Genomic DNA, 24,042 nt, shown 5'->3' on the forward strand with positions numbered 1-24,042 from the left:
AATATCCCTGGCTTCATTAAAATAAAAATGGCCACCGCGCTGGGCTGGCTCAGCTGATTGCTGGCACAGCGCATGAGTCAAGACGCAGATCAGTTGACAGGGGAACCCTTTGTTGACTGCTCCCTTATGCCTCGTGGAACGAGGTTTACAGGAGTGGTCGACAAAGGCTTCCCCTGTCGACAAATCTGCATCTTGACTTGCTCTGTGCCGACGATCAGCTGAGCCAGCTCAGCGCGGCGGCCATGTTTATTTTAATGAAGCCGGGGATATTTAAAGCCCAGCTTCATTGACTATGTCGGGTAGCCTATTTTACATGCCTCTGTCGGCAGAGGCATGTAATCTAGACATACCCTAAGTTATCACTCTGGCTAGGTCTAGACTACAAGGTTTTGTCAGAAAAAGCTTTTTCCAATTCTTTTGTCAGACGAGGCTTTTCCAACATTTGGCCCATCTAGATTAGGCCAAATGTTGGGGAAAAACCTCTTTCAGAAGACCCCTTCTTCCTCATAGAAGGAGGAATACAGGGGCTTCTGAAAGAGAGGAATACAGGGGCTTGTGCATTTCCACAATAAAAGTGGAAGTGCAAATGCATTCCCTGGATGCAGCGGGGGGTGGGGTGTGTGTGTGTGTGGGGGGGGGGCACTGTGGACAAATGTTGACTTTTTAGGGGTGACCATTGCGGATGTTTGTTCAAGAAGCATATCAGAATAAACAGAACAGCCCGGCAGATGGTCCCTTTCTTAGCTGCAGAACACACTGGCCTTTCATACCGGACACTATAAAATGCACTTTGCTTATAGTATATTATCTGTGGGGTGAGCATGGGTACCAAGATCCTTTTTAATGAGCTGGTATTACCATCCTTCTGGGATGTGCTTTCATCCTATGCCCAGTACTAGTTATTCTTTTACAGCTAGTACCTAGCACCAATTACTGTTCTGCACCTGTGCCTATTATCAATTAGTGTTTCACACTATCAACCCTGTTCATACCAAGTTCTGTGAGCGGGGGCCTGCCTCTTGCTGACAGTTTAGCTTTGCTTTATATTCACAAAGTCTTGACCATTATTGGCCGTGCCTCAGGTTTCACACCAGGCCTGTGATGAATGGACTTATGTTTCAGGCCCTCATCTTACTACGGCAACCAAATCAACATCCTTTCTAGGCTGGCTGGAGAAAAGTACAGAGTGGAAAAGTAGGGGAGACTGGTACCTAGAAGCTATGTTCCTTAATCAGGCTGCTCAGTACTCCCCTTGTATAGCAAGAGAAAATGAACAGGCACCAGAGGATAAGGAATTAAACGGCAAAGAAAGTCTTTGGGGAGACAGATTCCCACTGAGTTTGTGCTGCTGTTTGTTTTCCAGCTAACCTCTCAGAATAAACACAAGTCGGTTGCATTTCAACTGGTGCATTTTTATTCAAGGCAGCAGAGAATGTTTTTCCTGGTAATTTTCTAGGCGCTTTGTCAGAGTACAGTGAATGGCATTCATTTAGGATTGGCTGCCGTGCTGTACCAGCAGCTTATTTAACTTAAAATTGATGTGAAAGTTGGACTGTCTTCTGAGAATAGGAGGAAGGGCCTTTGGTAAATCTGCTGTAGTGGAGGGATGAGATTGCTCGTGGCGGTTGGAGCCTTTCGCCCTGGGTTTAGATTCTGGTGAATCAACTGCTTGCCAGCCAGTGACTGTCCATTGCTCTGTTACGGTATGTCTACACTACAGCACTATTTCGAATTAACTTAATTTGAAATAGTTAATTCAAATTAAGCTAATTCAAAATAATATTTCTACACACAAAAACTATTTCGAAACAGCATTTGTTTCACTATTTCGAAATAGCGCGTCCACACTGAGTGGCCCCCGAACTGAAGTTAAGGCTGGCCGGAACCAGTGCAGGCAGGGCATCAGGTTAGGACTTAGTGTGTGGGGCTGCTGCCTAGGCTAACTGAGCTCCATGCTTAAAGGGACCCTACCCCCACCCCGGACAGACAATTCTCAGGGTTCCCTGCTTGCTTGTCTTCCTCAATGAGGGACAGCAAAGCAGTCCTGTCTTGGAATGCTCTGAGTGCCCGCATGGAGCTAGAGCTGCCCTGGGCATGCTGGTGCGTCTCGTGGGGTCGTTGCCATCAGCTCGGCTGCATTTGCTGCAGGCTGACATCCGGAGGGTCCATTGGGGAGCTGTCAGGATCCAGAAGGCCCTGTGGGACAGCGTCCACCCCGAGGAGCCCTTAGAGTCAACCCAGTCCTCCCCTCAGGGGGCTTGTGCCCCATTCTTCCCTCACATCCTTCCACTTACTCCTCCCTAGCTCCCCTTCCTGATGTCAAATAAAAGACATGTATGTTAAAAAATAGAAACTGGGTTTATTGAACAAAACTGGGGGGAGGGATGAACCTTTGGGGAGACTGGGAAAAGGAGGTGGGAGAGGGGAAGACAAAGGGTGGGAGAGGGGAGGGGGAAACCTGGGAAGAGGGAGCTGGAAGGGGAAAGCAAGGGGAATAAGGGGGAGGGGAAGCTCAGGGCCCAGGGTTGGGGGTCTCGCCGGACCAACTTGATTTTCATGTAAACCTGCCCCTGGGTTTGCATGTGTTCTTTGGTGGCCAGGCTGGCAGCTATCCTGCCATAGACAGCTGCATTCCTCCATCTCGTTCAGAGATCATGGACATTGGGGGCATCCCTCCCAAACTTGAATAAGGTCCATGATCTCCACTCTGGACCAGGAAGGCTCCTGCCTTCTCCAGCCCTGTAAGGCTCCTGTGAGCTGGCAGACTGCTCCTGGGGAGCAGTGGAGGGCTGGCTACCAGTGGCTTGCTGGCTCATGTTTTGGGGCCACTGGGTCAGGGGCCCTGGTGGCCACTGCTGGCTCTGGGCTGGCAGGCTTGGAGCTGGCACAGGCACTGTGGCCAGGGTCTGCCCCTTTAGTGGCTCTGGGGCTGGGGGAGAGGAGAATAAGTTTTCCTAGTTATGCCCAGAGTGGCCACCAGGGCTCCCGGGGAAGGGCTGGAGGCCCCCTATTTCGAATTAAGTGTCTACACAGCACTTAATTTAAAATAGCTATTTCGAATTTGGCATTACTCCTCGTAGAACAAGGTTTACCAAATTTGAATTAAGTGCTCCGCTATTTCGAATTAAATTCAAAATAGCGGTTTGCATGTATAGACACTATTAAAGTTAATTCAAAATAACGGCTGTTATTTTTAATTAACTTTGCAGTGTAGACATACCCTCAGAGATATATACTCATTCATGCTGGCCCGCTGTCCATGGCACTAAGCCGAGGTGTTAGGGAACTGCGTGGAACCAGTTATGTGGAAGAAGGGTCTATGACTCATCTCACACTTCTGCATGGGGGAAGGGTTTGGCCTGGAGAGTTTCTGCATCAGTCAGAAGGGTTTGCTGAGTGGGGCAGAGAGTCAGATTCCTTCTTGCTGAGAACTGCATTTGCAGCTGGGTTTGGGTGGACTGCCCGGGTCCAGGTGGGAGGTGGGCAGCAGGTGAAGAAGACCTTGAGGGCTCTCAGAAAGTCTTGGCTCATGTCTTGTTGGCACAACAATCTTTATTGCCCCGTACCAGACTTTCCACTTTCCCTGTCACAGGGATCTTTACTAACAAGCTCTCACTCTGCTCCAGATGGCAGTGCGATATTCCGTGGATGCTTCCATCGGCCGGACAACGTCTCGGTAGCTTTGCCTGTGAGTGGGGTAATGCTGAACATGTCTGTGGACAAGTGTGTGGACTTCTGCACTGAAAAGGTAAGTAGGAGAGCGATGGGGTCCCACCAAGTGAATGGGGCTGTAGGCAAAGGGCCTGACACACACCTCCAATTTCAGTGGCGTAAATCCCCACTAGAGTCCAGGGTGTGTCTGAAGCGACCTGGGTACAAGTGGGGAAGGATCGAGCTAAGAATCTTTCCAGCGCTCTGCATATGCTTCAGAAGAGTCACATTCAGATCATACTCAATACATTGTGATCCAACATAGTGGAATAATTGCATGTGTCCAGAATACAAGAGGTAAAATTGACAGCTCATGTCTTTGCCATGCAAAAAGTAGGCGCTCAATCCCAGTAGAAAACAATGCTGGGGAATCACTAAATTTCTCCTTTCATTTAGTCAGTAGCCTGCCAGAGTTTTATCCCTTAGTAGTAGCTTTACTTGTACAAATCTACATGAGCTTTACAGAAGATTTGTATACTGTTGGCTTGGTTGAGTCAAGATTTGACTCCGCTCGTTCTGACTACTTCCCACTGTAAAATGTCAGGACAGATATTTAGCTGCTGTGATGACCATCACTCCACTGAAGGTCTGGGTTGGAGGCAGCTCTAACCCGTGTTCTTAAGGTTGATGGGCAAGTTTCTCTTCACAGAACAGGAAGAATGTGGGTTTCCAGCCTACTACCAGGAAAGCAGCCAGGGAAGAGAGTAGGGACACTAATGATTCTGGAGGGCTACCTCTACAATGGCATGATTTTCCGAAAATGCTTTTAACGGAAAAGTTTTCTGTTAAAAGCATTTTTGGAAAAGCGCGTCTAGATTGGCAGGAAGCTTTTCCGCAAAAGCACTTTTTGCGGAAAAGCATCCGTGGTCTATCTAGACGCGGTTTTCCGCAAAAAAGCCCTGATTGCCATTTTCGCGATTGGGGCTTTTTTGCGGAAAACAGTACTTGCTGTCTACACTGGCCCTTTTGCGCAAAAGTTTTTTGGAAAAAGACTTTTACCCGAATGGGAGCAGCATAATATTTCCGGAAAAACACTGGAAATTCAAGCAGCCAGTGTAGACAGCTGGCAAGTTTTTCCGCAAAAGCAGATGATTTTGCGGAAAAACTTGTCAGTCTAGACACAGCTGAGAAGTGTGGGAGGCTGAAGTGGGAGAGAGATGGGACTGATATGTGGGGAAGAGTGGGCCAGATAAATCGTGGGAAGGGGGAGGGGGCCGTGCCTGGAGAAGAGAAGGAAGCTCTAGCGGAAAGAAAAGAAGGGCTTGTGAATCAAAAATGGGATCTGGCCATAGAGACCCCAAGAGAGGAGGGTGGGTTACAGGACCTTCCAGAGAACAAGTTGCAGCTTTGCTTAACTTTGCGGGGTGGGGTGGGGAGGTTATGAATGGTCCCAGAGTTTCATGCAGTCCCTGGAAGAGTCATACAGCTTTTTCTCCAGTCCAGGGCCCTTCTGCTGACACAGCCCACAAGGGGCCATGTGCGAGGGTGGGGTTGATGACCCTGGATGTCCCCTTCTCTAGGCCATGAACTGTTGGGACGTACACTGCCTAGGAGCTATCAGGTGACCGTGAGCCAGCCAGGACCCAAGAGCCATTAAGACATCATGACTTTGGTCACACTGGTGACTGGGGCCCAATTTCATCCTTGTTGTGTCTTATTTAATCAAGGCAGTTGACTTATTAGAGTAACTGGGCTTGGTGGCAGAAGAAGAAAGGTCCCCCAGATGCTACATGGGGTGACCTGGGTACTAAGAACATCGGTGTGGTGGCCTTTCGGCCTGGTGCTGCACCTCAGCTCTGCACAAAGGAGATTTCTGTATGGTTGCCCACAGCAAGCCCATTTCTCAGGACAATCGGCTACTGAGTAAGAGGGGAAGGCATGGAGCTAGAGGAACACTTGTTTTCTTTCTCCTGATGCCCTGCAATCATGTACATGGGCAGTGGCTGCATAGGCTACGTAGGCTGCTCCCTGCCACACTGTCCGGGCCTTTTCCCAAGCTGTGCACACTGTTGTGAATTGCACAGCAACTTGCTCGTGCATGGGCAAAGTGGTTGGACTTGCATCTGTGGGATAAGTTGGGCTAAGTCCCATCTCTGCTTCTGTGGTCACTTCTATTTCAATGTTGCTCCCTTGGTGTCAAAGGGACTACCCCCCCCCCCACCTGCCCCGTTTACACCAGCTGAGATTTGGACCTGAGTGAGGTGTCTCTGACCTAAACTGCACATCAGTCTAGTATCTTGCTGAGCAGTGTAACAGCTGAGTGGGAAAGCAGCAAGGTTATGCCAGCCACTTACAAGGTCAGCTCCTGATCTCATGCTTTAATCAACACAGATGAGTCCATAGGGCCTCTTCTGTGCCAGACTTTTGCTATACCAGAATACGCAAATGTTAACATGTATGGTGAGATTTTTACTGGTGTTTAATCTATTCAGTTTGACTGTCAATTAAAAGAATGAAAGCAATTAAATAAGCCAACAAACTTGCTGGTGGCTCTATGACCCAAAATAACAAATTCATGTCTCACCTCCTGCAGTACATTGATGTCTAGAAGTCTGGCCACAACACTGGAAAATGTAGAATGCATTAGAGGACACTGTAGATTTATAGGGATGGCAGAAGATAATTTCCTTCCTGGCCCCAGCTCTGGTCACCGTTTTCTGTCCTGAAGCACCAAGATTGTTCATTCTTACAATGTCTAATGTAACTGCAGATGTTACTCAAATAGGTTGAATTGTCTGGCAGCAGCAAGTTACTCAGCAAACAATCCCTATAGCTTACAAGTGTCACATGGGGCTACAAAGCCACTCCCAACATAGTGAGCTTCACATGGGGAGTGCCTTGCAAAATGCTGTTACGAACGCAGGGTTGTCTCTACCCAGACACAAAACACACAGCCATGTAAGGCAGCATGAAAGTTGGGGCACCAAATTGCCCCACATTTCATGGTGTCCTGTAGAACTCTGCTACCTGTGTGCTCCAGCTGCCCCTCACTCTCCCCTACCCACACAGGTTCAGTGCCATGGCTCCAGCAGTGAGCCTCCAGCCCCCACTCACTAAAAGGTGTTCACAGGCCTGAAGACTCACAGAGCAGGGGTGCAGCTGTGGTGCTTAAAGTGCCACTTCTCTCCAGCTAGCTGCATAGCCACTTGTTGCTCCTCTAGCCCATGCTTCACTCCTGGCCCTGCTCCTGTGCTGCCAGCTCTCCCTGACTGGGCACCATTTAAATTAATGGCGATTACCTATCTCCTAGAGCAGGAAGGGGACCTTGCAAGGTCATCAAGTCCAGTCTCCTACCCTCACAGCAGGACCAAGTGCCATCCCTGACAAATTTTTGCCCCAAATGGCCTCCCCAAGGATTGAACTCACAACCCTGGGTTTAACCAGGCAATGCTCAAACCACTGAGCTATCCCTCCTTATGGTAAAGGTAGCAATGGGCCATCTGATCGGGGAAAGTTGGCAACCCCACTCCTGCACCGCCCCCTCTCCTGCCCCTGGCGGAGAGGCTGCTTGCGAGGAGGACGAGGGAAGTGCTGATACTAAGCTGTGTATGTATGGCTCTGTACGAACTAATGAACCTCCATTGTCTGGCGATGACAACTGTCCTGGGACTCAGTCCCTATCAGCTCTGAGGATGCCCAGGCATATGCTTAAATAGCTGTCATATAATCAGGCCTCCCATCCTGCACCTGCTGTCCCCGGACATCTCCCTGCTGTCACGTTTCAGTGCTGTAGAGGGAGGTCGCGCAGATGCCTGGCAAATGGATGGCTAAGAAAGGGATTTGAGAACAATTTATCTAGATGCAACAGCTTTCCCTGGCTGTGTCTCCATACACACCCCACTGAGCAAGCTCCCCCTACTGCTTGACAGACAAGGAGCCCCATTAAAAGCTGCCAGGTTCCCTGCACTCTGTCACATTGCATAAACACGAGCAGTGGCTCCACACCTCAGCCCTGCTTTGTTCTCGCTCCCCTGAGAGCTTGGCTCTCGGAGGTGTAAATAAAATCCTGAGCTCTGAGCCCCTTGATTAACCCAGCATCGCCACAGCCCTGGGTGTTAAATTGCCTGTCAGTCTCCAAATGTTCCCCCATAACTCTGCACTTTAAAATCCAAATGAGGTCACAGAAGATGCAGTCTATGGGCTTTTAGTAACCTTACGCTGGATGACAAACTCACAAATTACAGGAGAACCATTAGGCCGTGATTCTAAGAGGAGTATCATAGCTCCAGATATATCGCCCCCTGCACTAGCAAATAGCTTGGAAATTTTCAGCCCAGCGCTTGGAAGGTAGGGGCTACAGCTGGGCGAGGAGGTGCTGGAAATACTAGAAATCTGGTAGGCTTTATTTCTGCCAAAGGCAAGCTGCTGTTGCTAGCAATGCAGCATTGCGGCTGGCTGGCAAGGAGAAATAACACCTAGCCCTTCACAGGGCAGGACTCCAGGAATGGTTACACAAGGAGATACTACCAGTTTGCAGTAATGCACCTGACAGAAGGATTTGGCCCACAGAACACATTTCATTTACAAAGCCGCTGTGTGCCCTGCACCAAATTAGTGACATGGGGCTCTGTATTATGAGGCTGCTGAAACAGAGGGGTGATGGACTGAGTGGTAGAGCTGAGATTAGAAGTGAGCTTTGACAGCCTCATTCCTGCTCTTGCTCTTACATACCATGGAAACAGGTGGTGCAATGCTCAGCATCAGGGCATGCAATGTTTAGGCACCTACTTAAGTCCCAAGGGAAGCTCTGACATCCACAAAGTCTGAGTGAGCCACTCAAATCCCTTAGATGGTGAATCAGGACAAAAAGGTGCCTATTTTGCAGCAGAATGCAATTTACAAAAGCCAGCACATTGCACGGAGATACAGCTAGACTCATGGGAGATGCCCAGAAGAGAGGTGCGTGCCAAGGTAGCCAATGGGAGATCCCTAGGAGAGGGGTGTGCACCACCTTAGCCAATAGGAGATGACCGGAAGAGGGGTGTGTGCTGAGGTAGCCAATAGAAGATGCCCAAGAGAGGGCTGTGTATCAAGGTAGCCAATGGGAGATGCCCAGGAGAGGGGGTGTCCTAAGACCCATCCAGAGCCACTAACAAAAGTGCCTATAGACCTTGTACCATCGAAATGTAGTTGCCTAGAGGGTCAGTGTGTGTGTGTGTATGTATGAGAGAGAGAGAGAAAGAGGGTGAGGGGTGAGTTGTACATTGTAGTGGTACCAAAATTGCAGTGCCCAACTCCTTTTGTGCAGCTAGGCTGTAAGAATATAAGAACGGCCATACTGGATCAGAGCAAAGGTCCATCTAACCCAGTGCCCCAGAGGGAGGGAACAGAACGGGTAATCCTCACATGTGATCCTTCCCCTGTCACCCATTTCCAGACAAACAGAGGCTAGGGGCACCTTTCCTACCCATTCTGGCCAATAGCCATTGATGGACCCACCCTCCATGAACTTATGGAGCTCTTTTTTAAACCCTGTTCCAGTCCTGAAGAAGAGCTCTGTCCTCTCTGTGCCTCTGTTTTCATCTGTACAATGGGGACAGTAGCAGGCATGAAAGATTGTGAGGTGCTATGGAGTCCATGGATAGGCAGAGAACTGTCTGCCTGTGCAGGTCACCATGCAGAATCAGGGCCTTAGCGCAAGCCAGTCCCGAGGGGTGTGCTTTTGCAGCAGTCACTCTTGCCATTCCCAGCCATTTTGCAGCTCCTGATGCAAACAGTCTCTGGCAAGGAAGATGGAAATGCTTCTCCCAAGTCTTGTGACTTGGCACCATGATTATTCCTGTTTTACCTGGAGGGAAGGGATAGCTGTGGCAAACCTCAGCTCCCAAAGTGGCTGCCAAGAGACTCCAGCCTCCAGGGCTGTCAGCCAGCCTCCCAGCCTGGCTGGGCAAGTTCGCCCTAGTTTCTTAAAACTACCTAGGTGGGCTCTGGAGCAGCTTGGGTTAGCCACCCACACTCAGGCCCCCCCACAGTTAGTTAGATCTGAGCTTGGGCTGTGACACTGCTGGTTTTAGCTGAGCTAGTGCAAGTTGATCTGGGCATGGGAGGCTGACCCCCAGCTGCCATGTGGACTGACTCTCTGATAACCCAGGAGAACTAAAGAAAACACCTTCCAAGGTCCCTGTACTCAGCCATTCACCCACATTAAATTAGGGCCTAAGTATGTTGCCCCTGAGAAGGATGGGAGCTCAGGGGGGCTATGAGAGAGGTCTGTAAAATCAGGACGGGTGTCAAGAAAGGAAATAAGGAAGTGTCATTTACTCCTTCTCATCACACAAGAGCTAGGAGTCACTCACATGAAATTAGTAGGTAGCAGGTTTAAAACAAACAAAAGGAAGTTTTTTTCACAGTGTGTACCATCAATCTGTGGAACTCCTTGCCAGAAGAGGTTGTGAATGTCAAGACTATAGCAAAGAGCTAGATGCATTCATGGAGGTTAGATCCATCAGTGGCTATTAGCCAAGAAGGGTAGGAATGGTGTCCCTAGCCTCTGTTTGTCAGAGGGTGGAAATGGGTGACAGGGAGGGATCACGTGAGGATTCCCTGTTCTGTTCTTTCTCTTTGGGACACCTGGCATTCACCACTGTGGGCAGATAGGACACTGGGCTAGAAGGACCTTTGGTGTGTCCCAGTGTGGCTGTTCTTACATTCTTATGCTATGGATGCTGATGGCAGCAGAAATGGGCCCTGCGTGTGAGCTGGTAACCATCAGGAAGCAGGTGGGCATGAGTGGCAGCAGGTAGCCACGGGCTGCCCATCCCAGGTTGCTCATGCTGAGCGGCTCTGTCCCTTGCTTGCCACAGGAATACCCACTGGCAGCCCTGGGGGGAGTCTCCTGCCACTGCGGCTTCCCCACCAGTCTCTTCCCCCTGCACGAGCGTGAGGATGAGCAGCTGTGTGCCCAGAAGTGCGGCGGTGAGGAGTTCGAGAGCTGCGGGACTGCCGAGTACTTCATCGTGTACCAGACGCAAGTGCAAGGTACGGAGAGCTGCGCCGGCTGCTGCCTCCACCTCCCATGGGGCTCTTTTCTCCTCATGGCTTTGACATGTGGCTGCTGGGGAGGCAGCGGGAGAAGTCTCTACCTCACCTCTTTCAGCAAGAGCAGAGACCCCAGGAACCCCAGAGCATGGCTGCTTAACCGGAGTTTGGCTAATGCTGGATAGTTATTGCTGCTCGGGGTGCATCCACACCACAAGGGTTAACTGGAAATAAGCTACGCAAATTGAGCTACATCAATTGCATATGTCATTTTGAAATAGCTTATTTTGAACTAGGGAGCATCTACACGGCACTTATTTCAAAACAGAGCATTCTTCCTCTGACTTCCCTTACTCCTCCTACAATGAGGGTTACAGGAGTCGGAGTAAGAAGTCCTCCAGCTTCACAGTATTTCAACATAATTTCGAAATAACTGCCGGCTGTGTGGATGCAGATGAAGTTATTTCGAACTAATGCTAGTTAGTTCAAAATAATGTTGCTGTGTAGACGTACCCTTGGTGTCTTCCACCCGGCACAGGGCCTGGAGAGCGGTGCATGCTGAGCTCAGCTGCTCGCTTGGGATGCCCCCTTTCACAGCTTCTTAGCAGAGCCAGGTGGCTACCCAGAGACATGCTATCTCTACAACGCAGGGATGGGCTCACCCTTTCCACCACAGGGGTGGTGGTGGGACCAGCTCTGAGCTCATGAAAGGGGCAGGGCCTTGGGCAGATGGGGCAGGGCAAGGACAGCCAGCCCTCCGTGCCACCCAGGTGGTGTGGCACCCCTTCACCCTGCAGGCCCTCAGAGTCAGCTGGAGCATGCTGTGTGGGGCTTTGCAGAGCCTGCAGCAATTCTAAAGGGACCAGGGCTTTGATTGCCACTGAGGCTGGAGACCAGGCCCTACAACAACTGCCTGTTTTGCCTCCCCCACCCCCCATCTTCAGCAAGTCTGCTCCACTGAGAATAGGGCCATTCCTTCTCTGCCTCTCAAAGACGTGTGCTCAGAATCCTAAGACTAGGACTTCAGACACCCCCCTGCCTAGCTGCATGCTGATCCTTAGTGGCCCCCCATTACCCCCCTCCTGTCTGTCAGTGCACCTCTGGGGGAATGGGCTGATTGGAAAAGCAGCATGATGCATGTCCACAGCAGCCTTTCCTACAAAGGGCTCATGTCCTAGCGGGAATGCTCGGACGGGGCTTGTCTACACTTTGCGGAAGATGGATGCTGCCGCAGCCGATCTTCTGGGATTTGAATGAGTGAGTCTAGCAAAGAGGGCTCCCTAATCGGCCCTGCTCCTCATGAGGAGTAAGGAAAGTCGACGGGAGCTTGTGCGCTGTTTGGGCAGCACAAAGGCACCATTTCAGATACTTCGAGTCCAGCAACATAATTAACGAATCTCAAGTCGTTAGTGTAGACCAGGCCCCAGAGACTGTTCACTTCCTTTCAGAGTCAGCCAGGGGGATGTTTTGATGTGCTGATCCCCAGCAAAGGGCAACAAGCACCATTCAAGCGGGCTTGGAGCATTGCCTGCTAGACCCAGGTGTTGCAAATTCTTGGGACATTGGTTCTCCAGCTCTCTGAGACCCTCCTAGGATGGGAAGATCACCGGATGGAGGCCACCTTCAGTGAGACCCCAGGACTTTGTGCGTTTACATTCAGCCTGGCACCTGGGCTCCATAGAACTAGACTATTGGCCCCCAAAGGCTCAGCACTAGCCGCTGATGGGCTCCTGCAGGAATTCTCCATTTCTGTTGTTTAGTGGTCCTAATCCACAGACACAGAGTACAGTGACTCTGAATATTACACTGTGAGCAGGTGCCCCTGCCCCAGCTGTGTTTCCTGTGGAGCTTTTCCTTTCCTTCTTTCTCCGGCATGGGAGTAAGCGGTGTGAGGAGGAAAGACACACTAACTGATCAGATGGACACATGCCTCTGCTGCAGATTTCAACTTTTCCATTCGTGTCCAAACTTGCCTTAGAATACATGAAGCTCTGAGCAGTCTGTCCCCCTAGATAAAATAACACGAGTTTCCAAATATCCATTTGGAGTTCATTAAAAATGACCATTTATTTCAATTTCCCAGGATATAAATCCTCCTTTGAACATGCGACTTTAATTACTGCTTAGATCAGACACAGGAAATAACAGTTTGCCATCTGCCTTTCACAGACTTCTTTCTTTCTCCCCCCTCCCCTTGTCACCGTGGATAAGTGACAGGCTAGAATAACCAATCTGGTCTTCTCCAGACATCCCAATGCACCTGCTGTCCAACGCGACCTCGGGGGAAGCAAGCAAGACTGCCTGAAAGCAAAATATAACAAATCCGGTCTCCTTTCCAAAGAAACACCCACTGTCCCAACTAGGCTGTTCGTTTCCTTTTCCCTGCAGCATTTTTTTCTTGTTTGGGCAGTTCTGATTTTCATAATATGGGATCATTGCATATCGGTCCCTCTGAATGCTTCCAGGCCCAGCATTTGGCAATGCTTTTCAGTTCTTCCCTTGCTTACCAAAAATAATTTTAGATTTCTAGAACTATCTGCTTTTTTCTTGTTCTTAGTCTGGTGACAATAGCAAAGACTGAGCATTAGCACATCTGGGTACAGCTCCTGGCACTGCTGTTGATGGGCCATTGGTGCCACTTAATTGCTTTGTGCCTCAGTTTTCCCAACCATAAAATTCCACTAATATTCCTCCCCGTGGGGCAATGAGGTATTATTAATCGATCCATGCTTGCCAAGCACTTTTAAATTCCTGTATGAGTACAAAACATTATTATCCTGTGAAAACTTGGCCCAAATGAAGGAGGAAAGCCCAGAGGTATCATGTTTGAAGACATCATTGCTTGCAAAATGTTGCGGTGGGGAGGTTACTGAAATAGAAGGAAATATCCTCAAACCTCCATAGACCATTTTGATTTTGTGACCTTGCCCTCATACTATTGGTTGCAACACAAAGTAGATACACACATGAAATTGCTCAGCGGAGAAATGCAAGAATACGCTTGTCTTCTGGTGAGCGAGTGAGAGATTTGCCTTTGTTTTCTGAGCACTCTCAGGAGTTCTCAGAGGCCGTGCTAAGAGTAGATTTATCCAGTTACAATGCAGGATAACAGACTGTGGGTCAAGAAAGGAGAAAAGGAAAATCCAGTCCAGGAAATTAGAGGATAGAATCCTAAACAGAAAACTCAAGGGCTTTCCATTACAAGTGACTTCCCCCAGCTCCCATTCAAGGTCAGCTCCACCAAGGTTGTTCCAACAAAGTTAAGTAAATAAAAATGAAATCTCTGATGTGTATTCAAGGATATTCTTCTTTAATAGTTTTCATTAGGGCCCAAAGTAAGCAAAAGCTTGAAGGGCATCTGTAACCCAACATTTTTTTTCTTTTTTTCTGTACCATGGTTACTTTTGTTCTGTACAAAAGCTCCTGCAGGGACTTTCTCAAGCAGTTTTAGCTTTTGCTGGAAAATAAAAAGGGTAGAAGGTCTCCCATTAACATTTAGCATGGAGCTATCCAAGGAACTCACTACACTCTGCAAACATTAATTGTCCATTAAACTTCAGAGCTCTCTGGGAGGCAGGTAAGTCTGAGGATAGGACAAGAAGCAATGGGCTTAAATGGCAGCAAGGGAGGTTTAGGTTGGACATTAGGAAAAAACTTCCTGACTGTCAGGGTGGTTAAACACTGGAATAAATTGCCTGGGGAGGTTGTGGAATCTCCATGCTTGGAGATTTTACAGAGCAGGTTAGACAAACACCTGTCAGGGGTGGTCTAGATGGTGTTTGGTCCTGCCATGAGTGTAGGGGACTGAACTTACCTCTCGAGGTTCCTTCCAGTTCTGATTCTAGAACAGATGCACTGTTATTAGCACATGTGGTGTCCTTTGCTGCAGTCCATCTGCCTTCAGAAGGGGTCGCTATGTGATTGCGGAACTGGGTACCAGAAGAAAAATCTGTGCCAAACAGGAGTGTCAAAATTTGCCTGGCTTGGCTATAGAGATTCTTGTGCCACACAATATGTGTGCCCTGACTGACTGCCTTTTGGGGGGCAGGTCTATCTGTGTATCTTCCTATTGGCTGTTCTGGCTTTGGCACAGGACTTTGAACTCTGCTGGGGATCTTTTGGGAAATGATCATTTCCTTACATGTTTGTACAGTGAAATCTATCCAAGGGAAGGCCCCAGCAGGATCACCCCAATCCCTGCACGAATTCCCCTCCCGCTCTATGAATAGAACAAACCTCCAATCCCTGTACAACTTCCCCTCACCTTCTATGCATAGATCCCAACCCACTTCCCCATCCCAATTAATGTCAGGGATGGTCTAAAACGTCCTCATTTCTAAGGAGGCATAGCTGGGATCCTGCCAGCCATCACAGCTGCAGATTTCTATTGTCCATGAAGGAACAATGTCTGTAAAATGTCAAGGAACAGGGACCCAAAAACCGCAGTGAATGGGTAACATAGTCACTTTTTTATATAATAGCCAGTACATCTGATTTCCCCTGGCTTTCTCTTCTTGTTCTCACTGCTGGAACTATGTGGTTCATATGGCCTGCTGCCAAAGTGGAACCAGAAACTGCCAAGCCAGTCGCTATGTCACTGAAAAGGCCCCAGTGGACACAGGAACTGACGGAAAAGTGCTTAGCTTGGGACACATCACACACAAACACGAGGCTGCGGAGGCAGCATCGAAGTAACAGAACCATTTCTTGACTGCTGCTCATGGCTCCAGACTTCATTAATAACCCTTGAGACAACACAAAGGAGATGAGATGGCATGGTACCTGGTGCGTTAGTCAATACACCAAGCCTTAGGCTCTTTCAGCTCCTGGTGCAGAAAAAGAGAATCTCCCCGTGGCCATTATGAACATGGTTCACTAAATGAGCATTTCCTGCATCTCTCCTGAGAACTGAAAACCTTTCTCCTGCCTATTTTAGTGTTGGACACTTATGTACAGCACCTTGACATATCTTCCATTTATTCTCTTTCTAGACAATCGTTGTATGGATAGACGGTTTTTACCAACCCGGTCGAAACAAATTATCGCTCTGGCAAGCTTTCCTGGGGCGGGCAACACTTGGGCACGTCATCTCATCGAGCTAGCAACAGGTTTCTACACTGGGAGCTATTACTTTGATGGCTCTCTATACAACAAAGGTAAGAGGGGGAATGTGGCCTATAAGCTGTTAGGTTAAATAAGCTGTTAGGAGCAATGGGCTCAAGTTGCAGTGGGGGGAGGTCTAGGTTGGATATTAGGAAAAGCTATTTTCCTAGGAGGGTGAGGAAGCACTGGGATGGGTTCCTTAGGGAGGGGGTAGAATCTCCATCCCTAGAGGTTTTTAAGTCCCGGCTGGGATGATTTAGTAGGTGTTGGTCTGGCCCAAAGCACTCAACGGGGTTGAACTCAATGACCTTCTAAGGACTCTTCCGACCCTATGATTCTATAATTTTATGATGTTGTGGTTATGTTTTGGTTATAACTGGTTTAGCAGGGCATCTATAGTATAAGTAGAAATTGTATGCTTATTTGCTTACTAATAATTTTCCTCTCAATAAAATTTGGTTCTATCATTCAAAGCATCACCCAAGCTCCTCTGCTAACGTAGGTTTTGTCTACACTGGCATGTTTTTTCACCAAAGCCTGCCTTTTTTCAACAAAACAGTGAGGGCGTTCACACTGCAATGTGACTTTTGTCCAGAAACCCCCCCCAGTTTCGACAATAAAAACCTTTCACCCTGTGAGACACTTTTGTCTTTCCCTTCCCTTTATTGTTGACAAAGAGCGAGTGTGAACTCTGTGGTTTGTTTTATCGAGAGAACTGGCTTCCGCTAGTATCCTGCAATGCCTGCCCTGAGGCTTTGCTCAGTATTTTGTGATCTCTGCTGCCCTGCAGTCATGCACCCTCCCCTTTCAAAGCTCCGAGAAGTATCTGACAGCAGAGTGAGCTGCTCCATTTGGGATACAAACAAAGAGCAAATTCTTGGAATGTTTCTTTTCTGCCCTGCTAGAAACACAGTGGGGAGGGCTGGAGAGTCTTCTGGGCTGCTTTGACACTCCTCAGCACAGAGAGCTCACAGAACTATGAGGGAATCCCAAGAAGTGCAGGGATCAGCTCTGTCTGCACTGCTTACCCACAATGCTTTGCTCTAGCTGTCAACTGGGAGCTAGCAATGTGGCCATGAAATGTGGACAATGGAAAGCAGAAAAACCAGTTTGACTGGATTTCACTTTTAGTGACTTTTGCACATTGATAGCACTTTTGCCACTAAACCTTCTGGGTGTAGACACAGCCATAAGTTGTCTGTAACCACCTTAAAGGCTCAAACCTGAAAGCTAAATCTGATTTATTGCATTCTTAGCTTTAACAATTTAACGCTAATTGAAAATAATTAAAATGCAAGGTCACAGGCATCACTGGCAGCTTTGCTATCACTAGAACTTAAAATGTCCTAACAACAGAATCTGGATAACTTTAAGGGTTTCGGAAGAAAGATAAGGGAGGAGATTTCAATTTAAAAATACACTATTGTTATAAGGAAAGGAAATATGCTTTAGTAGTAAACAAATTCTTATGAAAACTTATTGACAGTCCAGTAGATAGAATTCCATTGAAGTGAATGCATTTATTCCTGATTTACCCCTTCTTCCCAAAACTGATGTATGCTGGGGATAGTCTATAGCAGTGGTTCTCATTCAGAGATATACATACCTCTGGGGGTATGCAGAGATCTTCCAGGGGATATAGCACCTCATCTAGATATTTGCTTGGAAACAGGCCAAATTAAAAAATCAAAACAACAAAAACACACTTGCAAAGTCAGTACAAGATAACATTTCAGATAGACAATGGCATGGGAATACTATTCTACATGCTATATCCCAAGGATTCTCAGCCCGGGAGTCCAAGGTTCTCTGGCGGGCTGCAAGCAGGTATCAGGGGTCTGCCAATCAGGACTGGCGTTAGATATGCTGGGACCCAGGGCTCAAAGCCAAAGCTCCACTGCCTAGGGCTGCAGCTCAGACCTGAGCAACATAACTTCATGGGGCCCCCCCGTGGCACAGGGCTGAGCCAGTGCCTGGCTTCCTACCCCTAAGTTGGCCCTGACATTCATATGCACAAACTCAGCTGAAGTGGCCCAGGTGTGCCTCCAGTTCTCAGAGCATGTTGGGGAGGGCTCAGAAAGAAAAAGGTGAAGGACCCCTGCTCTGTTCTGTAATGGAAGTACAATGTTTCCAGCTGATGCATTGTGTGAGTCTATGGTGGAAAGGAGAAAGGACGCCGTCTTTCAGTCACAGCGCATGGTGCCACTTGGATATTTTTATGTCTGATTTCGTAAACAAATTTCGTTTTCAAGTGAGGTGGGACTTGGGGCTTGCACAGGGGAGCGATAGCCTCTGCAGGGCCCTGGGCAAGGTTGGGGAAAGAGGCTGGCTCTGTGCTCCTAGAAGGGACAGGGCCCAGACACCCCAGAGCATGCCACGCCAGCCCTCCCCCTCAGCCCTCACAGCCACACAGAGTGCAAGGCCACAGCGCTTTGGCAGTGATTTAAGGGCCCAGGGCTCTGATTGCTGCCACCGTAGCAGTGACGGTGTCGGGAATCCTGTGCCCCTTTGACTCACTGAGTCCCACGGCAACTGCCCCATTTCCCCCACTCCCTGTTGGTGGGCATGGGAACACAAGACCAACCAGCCTCCTGAAAGGGGTACAGTAGTCTGGAAAGGCTGAGAGCAGGGTACTTCCTTTCAAAGCAGGCAGAGCTGGGCTCCAGACAGCCATCCCTGCTGCAGACTTGTGTGGTCAGTGAAGACGCAACGGCTGTAAAACATAAAGTAACAGGGACCTGAAAACCGCAGTTAATGGAAGGCCCGGGAGAAATGTAGCTGCCTGCTCACATCCCAGCATAAACAGATGATTTTTCCTTCTCTCTCCTCTCCTTGTCCTCTCTGCACAGACAGGCAGGCTTGAGTATTTCAAACCATCGCCATGGTATGGTGGATTTATCTCTAGGGATTCGCGTAGTGCCTTGTGAATGGCCACAAAGCCGTCTGGCCTTATTCAGGCCAATCTTCCTTTGGCTCCAGTAGGAATTTTGCCCGAGGAAAGACTTCAGGTTTTGGGCCACGTCTTGCCCCAAACTGGCAGTGGTATCTCCAAAGCTTGGGAGCGTCACTCCCTTGTGTTCCCGTTACATCGTTCTGTTGGCACGGTCCATCTATCGCCCCCGCTGAGAAATGCCTGCCAAGATGACAATCTGCTAACATTAGATTTTAAAAAAATACATTACGACACCTCTGTGCCCAGCCCCAACAGAAAGCACATCATGCGTCCTTTCAGCAGCGCTCCCCTGCTCTGGAAAGGTCTGAGGGCTGGGCCAGGCCATTTCATAGAGCCCTTGTGGGACCTGGTGCCGTTTAGCTCTGAATGAGGAGACTCTGAATTCACCCCTGTGTATCCACACACACCTTCCTGAGGGCTGGATTGTGGGCTGCCTTGCATGGCACCACAAGCAGGGGCAGATGATCATTTTGTGGGGCCCAGGGCAGCACAATTTCGCGGGGCCCCCCTTTGCCATGGCACATGTGCAGGGCTTCTTGAAGCGCGGGGCCCGGGGTGGCTGCCCCGCTCACCCTGCCCTATATCTGCCCCAGACCACATGTCAGTAGGAGGGTAACTCCCTTCCACCAGCTACCTGGGGAGCAGGAAGAACAGCTTCTGTGGGACCAATGGGGAGGGTGAAGTGGGAGGTGGTGACTGTTTGGAGTTTTGGCTCACCCCAGCCCATTGGACCAGCTACTGTTGCTGTGCCCGCCCCCTGAGTGATGCATGCTACACCCGATATGGACCTAGTGCAGGGTACTTTCCCTGGGGAGACAGATTCTGAGACCCTCACACTGCCCATGGCTCTTGGCCATGGTCTGAGCCCCAAGTCAGTACATTCATTGTGGCATAAAAAAAAATCAATGTAGAATGGTCATGTTTGTGAGGCGGATCTCACTCATGGCCCATGCTGGGGACTGCTACTTCTCGTCTCAGCTGGAAGAGCTCGGAATTTGTCAAGCCTACTGCAGATTGTCTGAACCAAACGCCAGGGTACAAACTGCTGCTTATAAAAAAATTTGGGGTCTTATAATGGACTCTATCCCCTCCCCTTAACTGGGTATTATACCCTGTTGTTCCTATCCTCCCATTGATTACCATATCCATTTTGTAATATGTTAGTACTAAACTGGATTCTTATGTGTCACCCCAAGATCATCAAATCTCCCTCTAAACTCATGATTCATTAAGGATTTTTTAAAAAAAAACCTCCCGTGGGAGACTAAGACAGTGCAGTTAGCAATCTCCATCCTCTGACAGAGCATAAGAAGAATTCAGTAACTACGCACAACAATAACAAAAAAAGCACCGTTACATCAATCAATCTGAGATAATCTCTCGGGCAGAGAGGAAAACTGCTGCGAGTTAACTTAATGATACTGCAAAGCAAGGCTGCATGCTGGCTGGCCATGACTACAAAACAGAGACGTCCTGCGTTAACAGTCGAGTAGAGGGAGCAGAAAGCGCTGGCTTTCATGGATCTGATAGCCTTGCAATGGGGTGCCCAAATTGCTAACGAAAACCATCACAGACATCAAGTGAGAAGAGCCAAAACAGATAATCCGAGGGGTCACCTGATGAAACCTCCCTGTGGCTAGCAGAATCGCAGCCCACCCAGATTAAACAGAATCGAGCCAGTTCATCTCTCTTTGCACACAAACCCCTTTCAAAGGACACGGGGCATCCAGCCCTGTGGAACTCCCCTAAACCCATTCTGTCTGGAGCCACTGTGGGCAGGGATTGCCAAAGGGACCAGTGGCCGTTTAATGGGGCCTGATTCTAAGAAGTGACGGCTGCGTGTCATTTTTAGTGGCACTTGAGCAGCTGCTTGAAGCTGGCCACGGGCTTTGTTCATAGCTACATCGATTCTGAGGCCACTCGGGTCTGACCTCCTCGATCGCACAGGCCAGAGAACTGCCCCACAATGATTCCTACAGCCATGGTTTTAGGAAAACAGCTCATCCAGGGGTGAAAGTAACTTACATTTCTTACCGGTACTGTCAGGTCACACCTCAGGGCAGGAAGGTGGGAGGGAGGTGTGACATGATAGTACCGGTAAGAAATGTAAGTGTGGGGTGGAGTGCAGGAATCTCAGGGCAGGGGGTTGAGGTGGAGGAGGAGGGAAGGGCAGGGGTGCTGACGACCACCCACCCCCCGTGAAATTCATACCAGGACACGGTTTGCGCTTCCTCTTCCCATCACTGTCAGGAAATGAGAGCAAAGTGCACGGCTCACCTGCCTCCTGCCTTCCCCAGCAGGAGCAACAGGAATGCAGCAAACTGTGCACTTTCCCCTTACTCCCTGACAGGGACAGGAAGGGGAAGAAGAGCAGCATCCCTGGATGAATCTGGAGCCTGGGGAGGTTTCAGTCCCCTTGCCCTCACTAAATGGTGCCTGTGGGGATGGGTTCAAGCTTAGGGCAGCCCCAGACCAGTGCAGGGGCACACCCCCAGCCAGCCCCTTTCACCTGCCTGGCTGCCAGGTGCTTAATGTAGCAGCCTGCAGGAGAGGCCCGGGAGCTCCGCTCAGAGTCCGCCACACCTCCTCTGGCAGCCCAGTGCCCCAGCCAGCCAGCTCCTTCTTGCTGGAATGGCGCACCAGGGTACACCACCTGACTTTCACCTCTGATCTTGATTTAAAAATTGCCAGTGCTGGAGAAACCTTCATGTGCTCTGCACAACAGAGAAGAACATTAGCACATGCTTCCAGTTCAACACGTGCTAAAATTCTCCACTGCATCTTGACCTTAAATTCTCTGGACCTTTGTTCCCCTCTGTAAAACAGGGATAATCATATTTCCTCCCTTTAAATCGCTCTCTTGATCTCATCTGCTTAGACCGCTGGCTCTTCAGCACTCTGGCTGTGTGCTTAGATAGCACTTATAATAATGGGACCCTGGATTTGGGCTTCCTGGAAATACCAAAATACAAATACTGTAAATAATGAAAAATGTTGCTGGCTGGGGCTGGTGCAGAAACACAAATTGCCAATAATAAAGTGTGGACTTGAAGACTGTCACCAGGCTCATGGCTGCTTTGCAAACAAAGACAAGCGTTCCATTCCTTTTGAATAGGGGGATAATTTAACCAGCCTTGTTGAGTTTATTTCTGTTTTTCATCCTGCTCATAACTTAGGAAAGCACAAAAAGGTCAAATAGTTTGAAAACAAATAATTTACTCCCCTCCCCTTTTGCAAAAAAAACCAAAAAGTTTTGGTTCAGACTGAGATGTGAGTATGGCTTCAAATCACTTTGTTCTTTGTCAGGCCGGGTTCTTCCTATCCCTAGCACAAAACAGGCCCTTTTACAACAGGGTTCACTCCTCCAAATAAGAATGCATCTTCTTTTGAAATGCAGTAAATCCATCCGTCGTGTGCTGAGAGGTCAGTCTCTCAGTTACAGATAAGACTGTTTCAGAGCAAATGTTGCTTAGGGCTCGCAGGATAGCTTAGTGGAAAAACATTAGACTAGTGGCTCCTGAGGAGATGTGTTAAGGTCTGCTCACTGCTGCTCATTGACTCCCAAAGCATGTTTTTCCTTTGGGCTGAATGATTTTGTAGATATCCATCTTTTGTTCCTGTGTGACATGGAGAAATTATATACTGAGTTAATATTTTACAGGGAAACAGCTCTTCCCCTCACTCAGCCTCTAAAGCCTCTGGAGGGACAATAAAAACACTGCCCAGATGATGTAAAAGATGAGAGTATGATTTGGCTTGAGTTATAAAGAGCAACCGCTGAACTCAGTGCAGGGAAAGTCTGAAACAGCTGAAGCAACATTTCATGGGATGAGCTGTAGAACACAGAGAGGGCAACACAAGGAAGAACAGTTTTCATGCACTTATGGAATTAGTTGTGGAACTTTTTGCCATAAGATTCTCTTGAATCAAAGACATTAATAAGAATCGTTGAAGGCATAGCCATTTTATATGGCTAACAATGGTATCCAAAGTGAAATAATAAGTTATTTTCTACAAAAGAAGACAGTTGGATGGATTATAAATACTCATGCTTCAGGGCATAAGACAACCTCTCATTGGGGTCAGGAAGAAAATTCTCTGTGAAAAGGTTATTTGGTCGGTTCCTTCTGCAGGATTTCTTGCACCTGCCTCTAAAGCAAATTGTGTTAGCCAGTGTGGCTGACAGGACACTGTATTTAATGGGCCACTGGCCTGATCTAGTCTGGTAATTGCTAAGGTTTAATGAAGCTCCAGAAGAAAATACTTACATTATGATTATTATTTTTTCCAATGCAGCAGCACTGTGGAGCCCTAGGCAGGATTCAGGACCTGACTGCATGCAGTTTCCAATTTTTGACTGTGTGACCCCATTTTCATCTGTATTCCTTCCCATGACCCCAGACAGCATGGAGAATATCATTTTAAAATGGCACTTTCCATGCAGTGTCATCGAATCATAGAACACTTGAACTGGAAGGGACTTTGAGAGGTTATTGAGTCCAGTCCCCTGCCCTCATGGCAGGACCAAGTACTATGTACATCAGGGATGGGCAATACTTTTTGACTGGGAGCCACTCCAAGATTTTGGAAAGTGATCAAGGGCTGCACTCTTCCATGATATTAATGGAGGAGATGTGGGGTCTGGGATGGACTTTGGGTGCAGAAGGGAGCTTGGGATAAGGGACTGGGGTGCAGGAGGGAGACTGGAGTTTGGGAGGGAGTTTGGGTGAAGGAGGTGATTGTGACCTAGAGCAGCGGACGGGGGTGCAGGGTTTTGGGATGTGACCTAGGGTAGAAGTGGATTGTGATCTGGGGCAAGAGGTTGGGGTGCTATGTCTGGGAGGGGGTATGGATGCAACAGGGGGACAGAGACTTTGGGTATGTTGACGGAGGGGGGAGGGAAGAGGATTAGAGCAGGGAGGGGCTGGAGTGTCAGAGGCAGCCTGTGGCCAGAAGACTTACCAGCCAGCAGCCAAACCAGCCTGCCTGCCTTCAGAGCTAAGACTTGCAGAGCTTAAAGGTTCCTAGCCAACCAACCTGCCTGCTTGCCTGGCCAAGTGCTTCATTGAATAACTGAGCCAAGGAGCGGGGGCGTGATTCTTGGCTTCCTGTTATTCAAACAAGCAGCTCCCATTGGCTGGTTTCTGGCCAGAAACCAGCCAATGGGATTGTGCTCAGGGCAGCTTCTGAAACTTCCCCCCTCTCCTCCAGTTTTGAAACAGAAAGGAAGCCTGGCAGCTGCATTTCTGCACTGTGTACAGGGCTGTGGGACAAGCAGGGAAGACTGACTGGAGCTC

At 48.8% G+C, this 24,042-nt stretch overlaps 1 protein-coding gene across 3 annotated transcripts in view; it reads left to right on the top strand.

Moving 5' to 3' along the window:
- The window catches only part of WSCD2 (WSC domain containing 2), a 229,759-nt gene that overhangs the window by 162,583 nt on the left and 43,134 nt on the right, over positions 1–24,042 (top strand). For all 3 annotated transcript variants that reach the window (XM_075898761.1, XM_014572916.3, XM_075898762.1), the window contains exons 5-7: positions 3,627–3,748; positions 10,515–10,689; positions 15,681–15,845. In XM_075898761.1, the coding sequence (XP_075754876.1) occupies positions 3,627–3,748; positions 10,515–10,689; positions 15,681–15,845 (462 nt within the window). The remainder of the gene's footprint in view (positions 1–3,626; positions 3,749–10,514; positions 10,690–15,680; positions 15,846–24,042) is intronic.

The sequence above is a fragment of the Pelodiscus sinensis genome, chromosome 15 (assembly GCF_049634645.1).
Source record: "Pelodiscus sinensis isolate JC-2024 chromosome 15, ASM4963464v1, whole genome shotgun sequence".
NCBI classification, from domain to species: domain Eukaryota; kingdom Metazoa; phylum Chordata; order Testudines; family Trionychidae; genus Pelodiscus; species Pelodiscus sinensis.